Source organism: Lepidochelys olivacea (assembly GCF_965140295.1).
Source record: "Lepidochelys olivacea isolate rLepOli2 genome assembly, chromosome: 2".
Taxonomy (NCBI): domain Eukaryota; kingdom Metazoa; phylum Chordata; order Testudines; family Cheloniidae; genus Lepidochelys; species Lepidochelys olivacea.
Genome location: NC_140412.1, coordinates 49,225,469 through 49,240,986, shown reverse-complemented (window position 1 = coordinate 49,240,986; position 15,518 = coordinate 49,225,469). Strand labels below are relative to the sequence as shown.

The 15,518-nt window shown below is 42.1% G+C and overlaps 1 protein-coding gene across 4 annotated transcripts in view; it reads left to right on the top strand.

Annotated features, from left to right (window-relative positions):
- WWP1 (WW domain containing E3 ubiquitin protein ligase 1) overlaps positions 1 to 15,518 on the top strand; it is a 177,767-nt gene that overhangs the window by 123,883 nt on the left and 38,366 nt on the right. For all 4 annotated transcript variants that reach the window (XM_084621234.1, XM_084621235.1, XM_084621233.1 and 1 more), the window contains 4 exons: positions 1,310 to 1,382; positions 2,266 to 2,337; positions 2,993 to 3,081; positions 14,064 to 14,223. In XM_084621234.1, coding sequence (XP_084477360.1) covers positions 1,310 to 1,382; positions 2,266 to 2,337; positions 2,993 to 3,081; positions 14,064 to 14,223 — 394 coding nt within the window. The remainder of the gene's footprint in view (positions 1 to 1,309; positions 1,383 to 2,265; positions 2,338 to 2,992; positions 3,082 to 14,063; positions 14,224 to 15,518) is intronic.

Sequence of the window (15,518 nt, the reverse complement as noted above, 5' to 3'; positions counted from 1 at the left end):
CCCCTTCATGCTTCGACCACCATTCCAGAGGACATGCTTTCATGCTGATGATGCTCCTTACAAAAATAATGCATTAATTAAATTTGTGACTGAACTCCTTGGGGGAGAATTGTATGTCTCCTGCTGTGTTTTACCTGCATTCTGCCATATATGTCATGTTATAGCAGTCTTGGATGATGACCCAGCATATGTTGTTCGATTTAAGGACACTTTCACTGCATATTTGACAAAATGCCAAGAAGGTACCAATAGGAGATTTCTAAAGATAGGTACAGCACTCAACCCAAGGTTTAAGAATCTGAAGTGCCTTTCAAAATCTGAGAGGGCCGAGATATGGACCATGCTGTCTGAAGTCTACATTTGTAAATTACACTTTCACGATAAAGTGATTGCAATACAGTACTTGTATGAGGTGAAATGAAAAATACTATATCTTTTGTTTATCTTTTTTACAGTGCAGATATTTGTAATAAAAAATAATATAAACTGAGCACTGTACACCTTGTATTCTGTGTTGTAACTGAAATCAATATATTTGAGAATGTAGACAAACATCCAAAAAAGATTTAAATAAATGGTATCTATTGTTTAACAGTGATTAAATTAACACTGCAATTAATCGTGTCTATTTTTTTAATTTCACAATTAATTGCGATTAATTTTTTTAATTGTTTGACAGCCCTTCTTTGTTCATTTGATATAATTATTGTCAAGTGCTCATATACCATGTCTATAAATGCAGTAGAAATAGATTGAGGAAGAGCAGTAAAATTTGAATATTCGCTAGATCATAATTATTAATACAAAGTTTGAAGAAAATAAAGAATATTCAAACACTGGTAATAAAGTATTCTTTTAGCTTAAAATATTGCTATATCAAATATATTGGTAGCTAAACAAAGTAACTCTTGATACCCAGTGTTTCAAAACAATTTACAGATCAATGAATACTTTTTTATAGGTCAGTGAATATAGACGCCCACATGTTGATAGTGCTCTGAACAGCAATTTACATAAAGAGTTAAGACTGACTTCTGATGACATTGTAGGTGGTCTTTCATTAATTCAAGGAGTTAACAGGTTACAAAAATTAGGTTACATTTGAAAGTTGGCTGGGAGATTTTGAACCAACACCAGAAAATAAAACTGGAGTATATGTTAGTCTTTTTATGTGGCCATTTCTTGTGAGCTCGAATTGGTTTTTTATTGAAATGCACAAACTTGGTCTAGTGGTTAAAATACTGGGAGCTGATTTTACTGTTCGTTATATGTTGTATTTATTTAAAACTTCAAATATATTGTTTTACAGAAATAAAGGCCCACAAATTGCTTATGAACGTAGCTTTAGGTGGAAACTTGCTCATTTCCGTTACTTGTGTCAGGTACTGTAGTAGTAATTAAATCTATCTTTGAAAATTTGAATTTGTGTTTGTGCTGGGGTTTCACTGACTTAGACGCCCCCTTGTGGCTGGGTTTGGGCATAGCCTGCTCATTTTTCCTGGCACCCTTTGTTGACAGTTGCTTCAACCCTCACATAACTTGGCCCTCTGGCCAGGTCATGCATTTATGTCCACCTCTTTTGGGATATATAAAGAGTTCAGCAACGGATGGCTCTGGTGGTTAGATGAGGGGGTCTAGGCCTCTCCTGAACAGAGATGTCGGAGTCTGATCCTTCTGTCTTCAAGGCACTCTCTCGGCTAGATTTCCTATCTCAGGAGTAGGCTTTCTGCCTTCTGTATTCTCTAGCAGCTGGTGGGGGAAACAGAAGACCACTCTTTCCACCAGGTTCTGATCCAGGGCCCAGTGATAGGCGGCTACATTCTCCGCATTAAAGTGCTGTTTGCTACCTCCCTGGATCATTTCCTACCAGTCCCCTCTTTCCCAAAGGAGAAAATAAAGACATTAAATAATTGAAATCAAAGATATGTCAGACCTTCTGAGTGTCTTGAGTCTCTTCTCTGTGGGTTTGGGAAAGTGACTGCAGCCTGGCCCCGGGCAGAAGGAGCTCCTACAGTGCTCCTTCCCAGGAGCTCTGAGTATAGGTCAGTTCACTTCTGCTGCTTGCATGCCTAATGAGTTGGTCTTGTCTCCTTTTGAGTGACTCCTCCAATCCATGCATGCTTTGTGAATGTAGCAGGGATTGGGGCCACCTAGGATCAGCACAGCTGCTTAACCCCGTCTTTACTATATGGGATTTGTAGACCTCATTACAGTGTTCATTTAGTGTGTGCTACCACTTATATGTTGTTGTTTTTATGCTTACAGTCAAATGCATTGCCGAGCCATGTAAAGATTAATGTATCCAGACAGACACTGTTTGAGGATTCCTTCCAACAAGTAAGGCTATGATATCTGCTGTATTAAATACGTACATTGAAGTATGACAGTGTTACAATATGCTGCTCTAGTTTATATGACTATGCAATCGTTAATAGGGAAAACCTTGATTTTAAAAATCTATTGTTCTACCATAACTACTACTTCAAAGATTAAACCATTAAACTTCTCCCCTTCAAAGATTAAACCATTAACTAGGATTTACAATTCTTAACCTATAGCATTCTATACTTCACAGATGAATATGCTGTCTTCTGTGTTAAAAAATATTCCCAGTCTAAAACTGCTTCCTCTCATCCCACCAAAAATACCACTTCAGAGGCATCAGGAAAAATATCAATTAGTTTGGGCCAAAATTATACTTACCCATTAAAGAGGAGTTGCCTAATATATTGAAATAATTTGTTCAATACTTTCCCTGTTCAATACAAAATTTGTAAACTAAAATCATTTAACAAAGCTATTAAATGAATATTTGTACCTCTGTTTAAGGTAAAATGTCGTGATCCCCAACTGGGTCCTTAGATGTTTCCATAATGCATATAATTAATAATAATAAGTCTGAATGTGAAACAATCAGTTTGTTTAATAGGTTGAAAGTAAATTAAATTAGCCTTTGTATTTTTTTAAATTTGTGTTTAAAATTGTTTCATAGATCATGGCTTTAAAACCCTATGACTTAAGGAGGCGATTATATGTTATATTCAGAGGTGAAGAAGGATTGGATTATGGTGGTTTGGCAAGGTAAAGGAAATTCCTTATAAATCTTGTTTCAAATACTTGTAGATTTTATTTTTAAATTAGAAGATTGCACTCTTAGCAAAATAGGGTTGTAACTTGTGGAAAGAGGCCCACTCACTTTGCATATTCTATTGTTGTGACCTAGGTAACCTTTTTAGCCACTTTCAGTAAGTCGGCCTGAGACCCAAGAGGTTTTTACGGTCTCTCTGAAAGTCAACCCAAATAAGGCTCAGTTATAAGCCTCTAAAAATTGCAGTTTGCACGTGTTCTGTAGAGGTTTGTTAGAGGCTGGCAGGAAAATTCTTCCAACATTCTGAGGGGCCAAGCAGGGTGACTACTTTGATTAGTGTCCTCACGGGTGTTCCGTCTGAGGAGCACATGTGCACCTTTGATCGCAGATTTTTGGTAGCAGTGCCTGCACATGTGCCCTACACATCCTCATGTTCTGGATTGAAACTTTATAGGGCTATGTGAGCAAATCGCCCTCAATTCCTTCTCAACTGCCTTTGGCCAGAGATGGAGTCTACTGCATGCCTGTTTACTGTGTATCTGTTTTCCCCCTTGTATTAGTGTTTTAGCTTTGTAGTGAGTTCCGAGTAGTAGTAGGTTTAGTACCTTATAATTGGAACATGTGTTCCCCTTTCCTTTTCTAACAACAACAACAAAAACCATACACACACACACACACTCTCTCTCTCTCTCTCTCTCTCTCTCTCGGTTTTCTTTTTCCACTAATGAGGGCTTGAAAAACTTTTTCTTGTCAGGGATGATGGCCTCATCAGGATTTAACAGGTACTTCTCTTGTCGAGAAGCAGTCCCTTTTAGTGACTAGCACTGTGACTTGACTTAGAATGATTTCATACCTGGCCCAAAGCTTCTTACAGCATAGTTGCTGCCCTCATAGAATATCAGGGTTGAAAGGGACCTCAGGAGATCATCTAGTCCAACCCCCTGCTCAAAGCAGGACCAATCCCCAATTTTTGCCCCAGATCCCTAAATGGCCCCCTCAAAGATTGAACTCAGAACCCTAGGGTTAGCAGGCCAATGCTCAAACCACTGAGCTATCCCTCCCTCCAATAAATAACTTGTTGCCTGGAAGACTCTCACGTTCCCAGCAAGTGTAAAATCCACTCTTTTTTAAAGGGATGAGCCCATAAAAACAAGGATATTGAGTATAGGCTATTAATGATGGAGCAAGCTTTAAAACTGGCTTCAGACCTGAGTATAGAGACACTTCCCTATCCCCCGTATGGGGACCCTTCATATCTGTCAATGCCCTGTTGTCAGTGAGATCACAGTCACTGATAGCTTCCAAGGGGAAGACGGTACCAAAACTGCGATTCCCAAAATTTTCTCCTTGACTGACATACCAACAACCGCACTGCCAATAACGAGAGCTTCCCATTCCAGGGATAAGGAAGAGGATAAGAAGAGCAAAACAGAGTTCTTCTTTGAGTGATTACACGTCCTTTCTACTGTAGGTGGGCGTGTGCATCTCGTGCACAGTTGTTGGAGATTTTTTCCTTAGCAGTACTTGTCAGGGCATCGTGAGCATTCTCTTTTGCTTCATGACATTTCATGCAGCCATAAAGGGGACCACTCTGCCCCTGACTCCACTCAGTTGTTTCCTAGTACCAATGACGGTGGTGGTTGGAGCTGCCATCTTTCTTTGTTCATATCTTCCATTCCTTAGTGTAAATAGTACCTGTAGCATTAGTTTTTAGTCTCTTATAGTATATCTGAAGAGTTAGTTATAGGATTACGTTAAGTATAGTACCTTTTTAGTGTAGGGTTACTGGTGTCTCGGTTGGGTACTGGGCTCGTTACCGGACTGATACCCTGTTCTCCTGGATTCAAGGCCTGTCATTCATGTTACCGATCTATGACAGTGAGTGACCCACACCACAGCTCCTTAAGTGTCTGGGAGAGGTGCATGTTAGTGACAGATGTCACATTTGTAGAGGGTTCAACCCTGCTTGAAAAACGACAGGGCTGCCAGACTCAAGTACTTGCTCATGGTGTCTGTGGTTCTTCTGCCATCGGAACCCTCCTGCTTCAAATGGGTACCAAGCAATTCTGAGTCTGTTAGGAGTTCTCTTCCTGTTCTGACAGCGTCCTCAGGCTGAACTTTGTCGCTGGTGCCTAACAGACTGCATAAGTCTGCTAAAAACTTGGTACCAAGACCTTCTAAAAAGAAGGCACTGAGTGTTCAAAAGGCCTCGGGGCACTCAAAAAAGTCACACCCCTTCAAGCAGTCTGTGAGCCAGGAGGGACTGCTGACTCTGGAACCCAGGAAGGGTCTATTAGGACCAAACCCTGAAGAATTGGCATACCTTTCACTATTGCAGGCTCAAGGAGCCCTTTCCGGTGACATTGACACCTGTGGCTTTCAAGGCAGCCAGAGAGTTGCTTAACTTGGTACCAACTTCTCCTGTGATTCAAGAGCCTTGTATAGTAACAGTATTGGAACCATGTACTCCTATGGGCCTGGTACCAGAGGAAGGAAGATGGTGACTTTCCTGCAGATGCTCCAGGTGTCTGGCTGATGTAGAAGTGCAAGAAAGGAGCAGAGAGGTTTGGGAAACCCTAAAGAGTAGAGGATGGTCACTGGTATGGAGGTTGGACCCAGCCCCAGAGCACTACTTGGTACCAGCCACTTCCACTCTTGCAGCACCTTTTTGTAGGATTGCACCCAGAGGTAAGGCAGCAATGATTTCACTGATGCCCTCTTCACCACGGTTGGAACCTCTGTCCCTGGTACTGACACATTCAGCTCCCCCCGTGGTCGGAGGAAACAGACTTTGCACTGGACTCAGAAGTCGGATCTGTTGTGTCTTGACCTGAGCATGCCACCAGTAGAGGTCAGCACCACCATGTTGTGCAACGGACATTTGACAAAATTTCCATACTTAGTGATGGACATGGGTGGGGGGAGTTGTCATTCAGTCATTCAGTTTTTTGAAAAATTACCACGGACCTCAAAATTTTTACCACGGACACTTGTGTCCATGTATGGACACGTTGCTGACCCCTGCCCACTAGCCCCAGTGGGGTACCTGCCAGCAGTGGTACCATCCACGGTCTCAGCGTCCTTAGAGCAAGGGGCCTATGCAATACTGGGTCCAACCTCCATACCAGTGACCATCCTCTACTCTTTAGGACTTCCCAAACCTCTCTGCTCCTTTCTTGCACTTCTACCTCAGCCAGACACCTGGAGTATCTGCAGGAAGGTCACCATCTTCCTTCCTCTGGTACCAGGCTCTGTACAGTGCAGGCAGAGCTGCATGCTTAGGATTCCCTTGTAGAGGCATTGGAGGAGGGAACTTCTCAACAATCTTTGGCCTCTTCTTCATTGTCACTTGATGAGGCAGTAGTGATTGAATCTACTTCTCCCCTTCATAATGATTTTAGAGCTCATGAAGACTTGTTGAGGAGGTGGCTGTAGCTCTAGATATCCAGTCAGAAGAGGTACAGGAAAGGACACGTAGGCTTGTAGGCATTTTAGCCTCTGCGGGACCCTCTAGGGTAGCTCTCCCTATTAATGAGGCTATCCTGGATCCTGTCAAGATTTCATAGGAGACCTCTTCGTCTCTGCCTCCCACTGCCAAGACAGTGAAGAAGAGATGCCGTCAATCAATAAGGCAGAGAACACCAACCCAGATACGCCCCATATGACAAAGAGTGGAAATGGTTAGAGATTTTTGGGAAGGCCTATTCATCAGCCATTCTGCAATTTTGTATTGCCACTTATGCCGCACTGTGGGCGAAATACCACCACACTAATTATTTCAAATTGACAGACTTTAATGACCACAAACCAGAGAACATAAGGAACGAAATTAAAGCCATCATCTCAGAGGGCTATCTCCAAGCTAGAACCACCTTACAGGTGTCTTTAGATGCAGCAGACACAGCAGCACGCTCCACAGCCATAGTTACATACAGTGCTTCATGGCTTCACCTGTCTGGCTTCCCTAGGGAGGTGCAATCCACTATGGGAGGACCTCTCCTTTGATGGCCAGAAGCTATTTGCAGCAAAGACTGATGAGTCCCTTCAACACACTGAAGGACTCTCGGTGACCCTTCGCTCTCTTGGGATATACACTCCTGCATCAAGAAAAAACAGGGTAAATACTATCCCACTCAGTGTACAAGGTCTGCCCCATACGTCCAACAACAGAGGCAGTATGACACACACAAGCAGACGGAGACTTTCAAGGTGTTCACCTCCTCCAGCTCAATCATTGGCATCTCAACAGCCATCAGCAAAACAAGAAGTTTGAGGGTTCGGTCAAGAACCCAAGAGACCTCCCTCATTCCTCAGTGCTGACACCATCATTGACCATCCCCTTTTTGGACACCGTTTGATCCCTTTCTATTCAGCTTGGAAATCCATCACCACAGTCAAATGGGTTCAAGAAATAATCTACCCAGGCTATTTGATACCATTAACCTCCATCCCACCTCACCACCCTCCCTCTCCATCCCACTTCAGGGACCCCTCTTATGAACAACTTTTACAGCAAGAAGTAACCCACCTTCTGTGTCTGGGCGCTAAGGAACTGGTACCATCCTAACACAGAGGGAAAGGCTTTTATTCCTACTACTACTTAACCCAGAAAATGGAGGATGAAGACCTATTCTAGACCTCAGAAAACTCAACAAATTTGTAAGGGTCCAACAGTGCAGGATGGTCACATTAGCAACAATACCACCAGCACAGGAACAGAGGGACTGATTCTTGGCCCTCAACCTCTAAGATGCCTATTTTCACCATATATCCCACTCACAGGAGGTTCCTCAGATTTACTGTGGGGACAGAACATATCAATACAAAGCTCTACCTTTTGGACTTTGACAGCACCACAGGTGTTTTCTAAAATTCTTGACGTACTGGTGGCACACGTCCACAAGCAGGGATTGATGATTACCTACTTGAACCATTTCCTACTAAAAGCATCCACCTGGGCAGATACCTTAGACATTACTTACAAGAAAATCACCCTTTTTTCGCAACTGGGATTACAGCTAAACATACAAAAATCAGTACTGATACCGGTGCAGAAACTAAACATCATTGGGGCCCATCTCGATGCTCTGGAGGCCAAAACATCACTACCGCTGGACAGAGTTGTCACTATAGTCAGTCTGATCTCCACTGTACTGAACAGCGCATGCATATGAGCATGGACCTGCCTCCAACTATTTGGCCATATGGCAGCAACCACATTCGTGGTACAACATGCATGACTTCAAATGTTCTGCATCCAAGGTTGGCTAAGCGCCAGCTACATTCCACACAGACACAGCCTAAACAAGCGCCTCACCATGCCGCTCAAAGTCAGGCACTCTACACTGGTGGATCCAACCCCACAACGTGTGTTTGGGAGTCCCGTTCACACAGACTTAGCCTTCAATCATAGTCACATCAGACGCATCCTTGATAGGTTGGGGGGTGAGGGGGTGCTTACCTACAGCACCACACAGTTCAGGGCAGACAGTCTCCTTCCGAGACATATTTACATATAAACATTCTGGAACTGAGTGTGGTTCACGATGTGTGCTTGTACATCCTGCCCTTGATCAGGAATGAGACCATAAGGGTAATGATGGGCAACATTATCTGCATGTTTTATATAAACTGGCAGGGAGGAGCAAGATCACACTCCCTATGTGCCAAAGCCATGAAACTATGGAACTGGTATATCTGGCACAATGTCAACATGTCGGCCTCATATCTCCCAGGATGTCTGAATACTACAGTGGATATGCTGAGCAGAGAATTCTCTCAGAACCACAAGTGGGACCTAAACAACAAAGGCCTACAGAACATATTCAAACACTGGGGTCACCCATCCATAGACCTCTTCACAAGATCCCAGAATTACAAATGCCCATAATTCTGCTCGAGAGCAGGGTTGGGTTTCCGATCACTGGGCGATGCCTTCTTCCTCAAACGGGATGCATCTCTGCTATAAACATTTCCCCTGTTCCCCTTACCGTCGAGGGTTATATACAAAATAAGAACCAACAAGGCCAAAGTCATCTTGATAGCCCCCACATGGCCCAGACAAACTTGGTACTTGTACCTGTTGCGGATGACGGTATGTACACTACGCACTGTTCCGCTTGTGCCAAACCTTTTCTCACAGGACCCCTCTCATGAGCAATTGCTGACACAGGAGATCTCGTCATTCCTAAATCTAAGAGTCATATGGCCAGTCCCACTACATTACAGGGGAAAAATATCTATACAAGTTTTTTTATGATATTCAGGGAAAACGGGTTGGATGCTGATGCTAGCTCTCAGACAACTGAACAAGCATGTCAGATATCTGAAATTCAAGATGGTGTCTCTGAGCTACAATATCCTCCCTGGAATTAGGAGACTGGTTTGCAACCCTCAACCTCAAAGATGCTGACTTCAGCCTTCTCACAAAAGATTTTTGTTTCAATTTTAATCACAAATGTTATCGGTACTGGGTCCTACCTTTCGGCTTGTCATCTGCCCCAAGGGTATTCTCAGAAATCATGGTGGTCATAGCTACCTGCCTCTGTTGTCTGGGAATAACTCTCTTTCCGTACCTGGACGTCTGGCTCTTCAAGGGCAGTCATTTTGGGAGTATGGTTGGCAGTTCAAACAACAGCTTCACTATTTCAAAGTCTAGCCCTGCAGATAATTCTTGAGAAATCAATCTTGATCCCTATACAACAAATTTTCTTCATAGGAATGCTTCTGGATTTGATAATGGGCAGAACTTATTTCCCTCTTGACAGGTTCATTCGTCTGAAGAACCTTATACAAAAGGTGCGGCTCAGTCCTCAAGTTCCAGCAAGGACATGTCTGCAGCTTCTGGAACTTGAGGACTGAGCTGCATTTTTGTGACACAAAACACCAGGTTGTATCTTCAATGTCTCCAGAGGTGGCTCAGGATTGTTTATCTACCCAGTAAATAGTCTCAACAAGCAGGTATTTTACCCAGTCTGGTCCTACAGTCACTCACCTGGTGAATTAATCCATCTAAAGTTTGTGCAGGAATCCTACAGTCATTTTAACAGAATCCCCATACAGTCATATTAACAAAGGATGCTTCCCTCCTGGGATGGGGAGCATGTTTAGGTCCTCTCACAGTCCAAGGCAAATGGTCACAAGAGGAACAGCACTGGCACATCAAACTGTTGGAATTAAGTGCAGTCAGAAATGCTTGCCTCCACTTTTTTCTCCTACTCAAAAACAAGTCCATCAAGATCATGACAAATAACATAGCGTACATGTATTATATCTGTCGTGGTGGTGGAGCGCTTTTCACCTCATTGCACTGAAGTGATAAAGCTTTGGAACTGGTGCATAGCTAATCAGATAGTCATCTTAGCTTCTTACCTCCTAGATGGACAAAACACCATGGCAGATGACCTGAGCAGACATCTCTCCCTAAACTATAAATGGGAGTTGGATTCCTGAGTCCTCAACAAAATATTCAGAACTTGGGGATTTCCAGAGATCGACCTTTTTGCCACAGCAACCAACACAAACTGCAGGAAGTTTTGGTCCTGAGGTGGGCTTGATCCCTAATCTCTAGGAGATGCTTTCCTCATTATATGGACAAGGGATCTCTTCTATGCATATTCTCCAGCTCCATTGCTCTTTAAGGTCTTTATCAAGATTAGAAAGGACCAAGCCAAAGTGAGATTGATTGCACCAACTTGACATTAAACCTTACCTCATTAAACTCACCTCTTGTCCTCCATGGCGGCTCCGATCAGATCTCGATTGTTCTCTCAGGATGTGTATCAAATGCTTCACCCCAATCTGAATGTCCTATAACTACAAGTTTAGTTCTGAATGGTTCTCTGGAATAGACACAACATATTCATGAGAAGTACAAGAGATACTGTTAAATAACAGAAAGGAATCTAGTAAACATACCTTCAGAAATGAAATAAGGAATGGTGTCCCTAACCTCTGTTTGTCAGAGGGTAGAGAAGGATGGCAGGAGAGAGATCATTTGATCATTACCTGTAAAGTTTACTCCCTCTGGGGCATCTGACATTGACTCTGTAGGTGGACAGGATACTGGCCTGGATGGACCTTTGGTCTGACCCAGTATGGCCGTTCTTATGTTCTGAGGACGATATAACCTTTGGTGTAACTGGCGCCCTTTCTCCGATCCAGTCATCTCTTTCCTCAGTCTTGGATTACCTGTTGGAATTGAAAAATTCAGGCTTTTCTATGATTTCTATTAGGGTTTCTTTAGTGGCAATAACAGCTTTCTGTGTGCCAGTAGAATATTTCTTGGTGTTTGCTCATTAGAAAGGGATAGATAATATAGCTAGGTAACAGAAAATATCATATTGCCTCTATATAAATCTATGGTATGCCCACATCTTGAATACTCTGTGCAGATGTGGTCACCCCATCTCAAAAAAGATGTATTGGAATTGGAAAAGGTTCAGAAAAGAGCAACAAAAATGATTAGGGCTATGGAACTGCTTTCATATGAGGAGAGATTAATAAAATTGGGACTTTTCATCATGGAAAATAGACGACTAAGGGGCGATACAATAGAGATCTATAAAATCATGACCAGTGTGGAGAAAGTAAATAAGGAAGTGTTGTTTACTCCTTCTCATAACACAAGAACTAGGGGCCACCAAATGAAATTAGTAGGCATCAGGTTTAAAACAAACAAAAGGAAGTATTTCTTCACACAATGCACAGTCAACCCCTGGAACTCTTTGCCAGAGGATGTTGTGAAAGTCAAGTCTACAACATGGTTCAAAAAAGAACTAGATAAATTCATTGAGGATAGGTTCATTAATGGCTATTAGCCAGGATGGGCAAGGATGGTGTCCCTAACCTCTGTTTGCCAGAAGCTGGGAATGGGCAACAGGGGATGGATCACTTGATGATTACCTGTTCTGTTCATTCCCTCTGGAGCTCCTGACATTGGCCACTGTTGGAAAACAGGATGCTGGGCTAGATGGACCTTTGGTCTGACCCGTTTTTTTTCTGACCCTTTTTTTTTTGGTTCTTATCTGATGACAACAAGATTCCTAGAAGGATTTTACCGCAGATTGTATACCCCCTATGTGGCTTTGGGATCTTAACCTGGGTCTTAACTATCTCACAGAACAACTGTCTAAGCCATTAGTTATGTGTTCACTGCTACTTCTGTCTATGAAGATGGCCTTCTTGGGGACAATCACTTCTGCTTAAAGGGCTCTAAATGGCAGATCTTCCCTTTACTTTGTTCTCCAAGGAGAAAGTGTCTTTATGACTTCATCCTAAGTTCTTAGCTAGAGTGTACTCTGAAATTTACGTCAGCCAAACTATTCACCTTTTGTTTATTTTTCCAAAGCCACATCAGTTTTCACAAATGACTGCTTTTCATATACTAGATGTTAAGAGGGTCTTAACCTTTTATTTGGACAGGACAAGACCATTTAGGAAAACCCCTAGACGTTGTTTCTACCGCAGATAAGCACTCCTTTAAACCTATCTCCCTCAGTCTTTTTAAGTAGCTCTCTGAATATTATTGCCTACTATGGTTTCACTGACGTTACATATCTCCTAAGAGTGACTGGATACTCTACTGCTATATCTGTATCTATATTCAAAGACGTTCCAGTTACTGAAATCTGCAGGGCAGCAACATGGTCCTTTGTGCACACATTTTCTGACCACTATGCCCTAATTTATGCTGCAAGATCAGATGCAGTAGGCAATGCAGTTCTTTCTTCAGTGATAGACTCTGTTCCAAAACTCCCACCTCCTTAAAGGGTTACTGCTAAGAAGTCACCTAAAGTGGAGTACCCACAGGGACACTACTCAAACAAGGAGCAGTGATTCAACTTGTGCAGTAACTGGAGTTCTTTGAGATGTGTATCCCTGTGGGTGCTCTGCAACCCACCCTCCTCCCCTGCTTCAGAACTGCCTCTGTGGGTTTTGCGGTAGAGAAGGAACTGAGGGCAGTTTGCCCTTGTAGCCCTATATAGACTTGGTACAGGGCACAAGGATGTGCAGGGCGCGTGTGTGACCAGAACGGGCACTGCTACTAAAAATCTCTAATCAGAGGCCCAGGGGCACGTGTCCCTAAAGTGGAACAACCACAGACACATATTTTAAAAGAACTCTAGTTACTGCACAAGGTGAGTAACCTCTCCTTTCCCTGCAATTCCTTGTCCTGACAGCTGGGTGCTACTATGATGCCAGGACCCTTAAATGAGAACAGAATGTGTTTTGCTTGTGCTCTCAGTGCTCCACTTGCTGCATATATTCAGGCAATATGGAGGAGGAGGAAGAAGAAGAAGCAGCACTACTTAAATGCATGGAGATTAGGAGCAGAGGAATTAGAGCAACAGGCTGGGAGTTGATAGGAGCAGGGCAGAAAGGAACAGAAGGGACGGGCAAAAAGGTCTGTAACCCTACACACCCTTCTAAAGCATGGAATACAACTGAGGTTTCCTGAGTCTCAATAGCTGTGAAACTCACAGGCAAAGTGCGTGTCTTATTCCTCTTCAGCATAGGGTGTGAATGGTGTGCAGTAAATAAGGCATGGGGCCACACGTTGAATGATGAGGAAAAATGAAGTATTGAATACTTGCTCATTTGATGAACACTGTCTATCCTGTGCGCTGATTGAGGCAACGGTCCTGTGGGGAAAAAAATATAATATGTAGTCATATAGTTAAAGATTATATCATAATGCAGACTCAGAAGTGAGCTGAGTTAAGGCTGCACAGGAACTTTAATTCTGACATTTCCTACCTTTTGAGAACTTGACTTTCTAGACTTAATTTTTTTATTGCTTTTTTTTTTGTAGTACATATACAATGCCATGTATCATGTTCTTTCTTTCACAGTTGTGTGAACAATATTTTTGTTGGTTTACCCATGTTTAAACTATTTTGCTCATCCATTTGTAGGAAGCTGTGATAAAAATCTGTATTTGTTATGGATTATCTCTGTGTTTTGTTTTGTTTAGAGAATGGTTTTTCTTGCTTTCCCATGAAGTTCTAAACCCTATGTACTGTCTATTTGAGTATGCTGGCAAGAGCAACTACTGTCTGCAGATAAATCCAGCATCAACGATTAATCCAGATCATCTTTCATATTTCTGTTTCATTGGGCGCTTTATTGCTATGGTAAGTTGAATTCTAAAAGTGTTATTTTTTTGTTGTTATGGTTAGTTTTAAATATGTTACAGAAACAATAAAATATATTTACCTGCTTACTTTTTTTCCCCAAGATTAGTTCAGCTCTTGCTAAATAGGAGATTTAAGTATGTACGGCAGTTTATCCAGGATAATTCATTAACAATAAAAGTCTCTTACATTCATAAGATTCCTGAGGAGGATGATAAAGTTTGTGAGCAGAAAAGAAGTGTCAAAATGTTAGTCTAAGTTTGATACAGGTACTTGATACAGAATGTTGATTTGATTTTTTTCATATACCTCATTTGGCTGTCTAAATTAGTATCTTCTTGAAAATCTATCCACAATCTTCATAGGAAGACTCTCCAAACTATGTAGGCTACAGCAAAAGTATACATTAATTTAATTTTTACAAAAGACTAGTCAAAAACTACTGAAATATTGTTTACTGTACACTGTAAATCATCTCGAGCTTGATTCTCACTGAACCTGGACGGAGCTTAGGTGTAATGGAGGATGACAGGGAGCTGATCACACCATTCCTTGATTCTCAGTCACCCACACCCTCCTTAAATTAAAAGGGTCATTTTAACATATGCTGCTGGCATAAGGTCCCTTATGCACCTAATGTCTTAAAATTTGGCTGTAATGGAGTTCTACTCTGCCATGCTCCTTCCCTTCCTCTATTGACATGCCCTCCTTTCCACATCACCATCATGCCTTCTGCTGGGAAGAACAGGGTGGAGCACATGGGAGGAAGGCTCTATAATACTAGATGCAATGCCCTACAGATCCTTGAACTGAACCAAGAGTCCTGAGTCATACATTTCCTTGCTATTAGCAAATACCTGGGAAACCCTCAGGCAAACTGTGTGTATCGGTCCATGTAGTAGTAAGCAGCTGTTTATTCCTTTAGCTCAAGCAGTAGAGGTCTGCTATTGATCTACAGGTCTGAACCCAACTGGTGAACTGACATGGAGCTTAATATGATTCCACATGAAAGAATTTTTGTTGTGTTCTTTTTAGTTTAGGGTGTTTGGTTTTTTTTTTTTAAATTCCATCCAAAAACACTAGTAAAATGTTATGGTTGCAGAGTCAAGCATTCAAAAAAATTAGAAAATGTGAAAATTAAGATTGGCTGTGCAACCTTAGTTTTCATGGTTTCATAGTTTCCAAGGCGAGATGGGACGATTGTGATCATGTGATCTGACCTTCTGTGTAGCACAGCCATAGCACTTCCCCAAAATAATGTTTAAAGCCTATCTTGATTTAAAAATTGCTGCTGT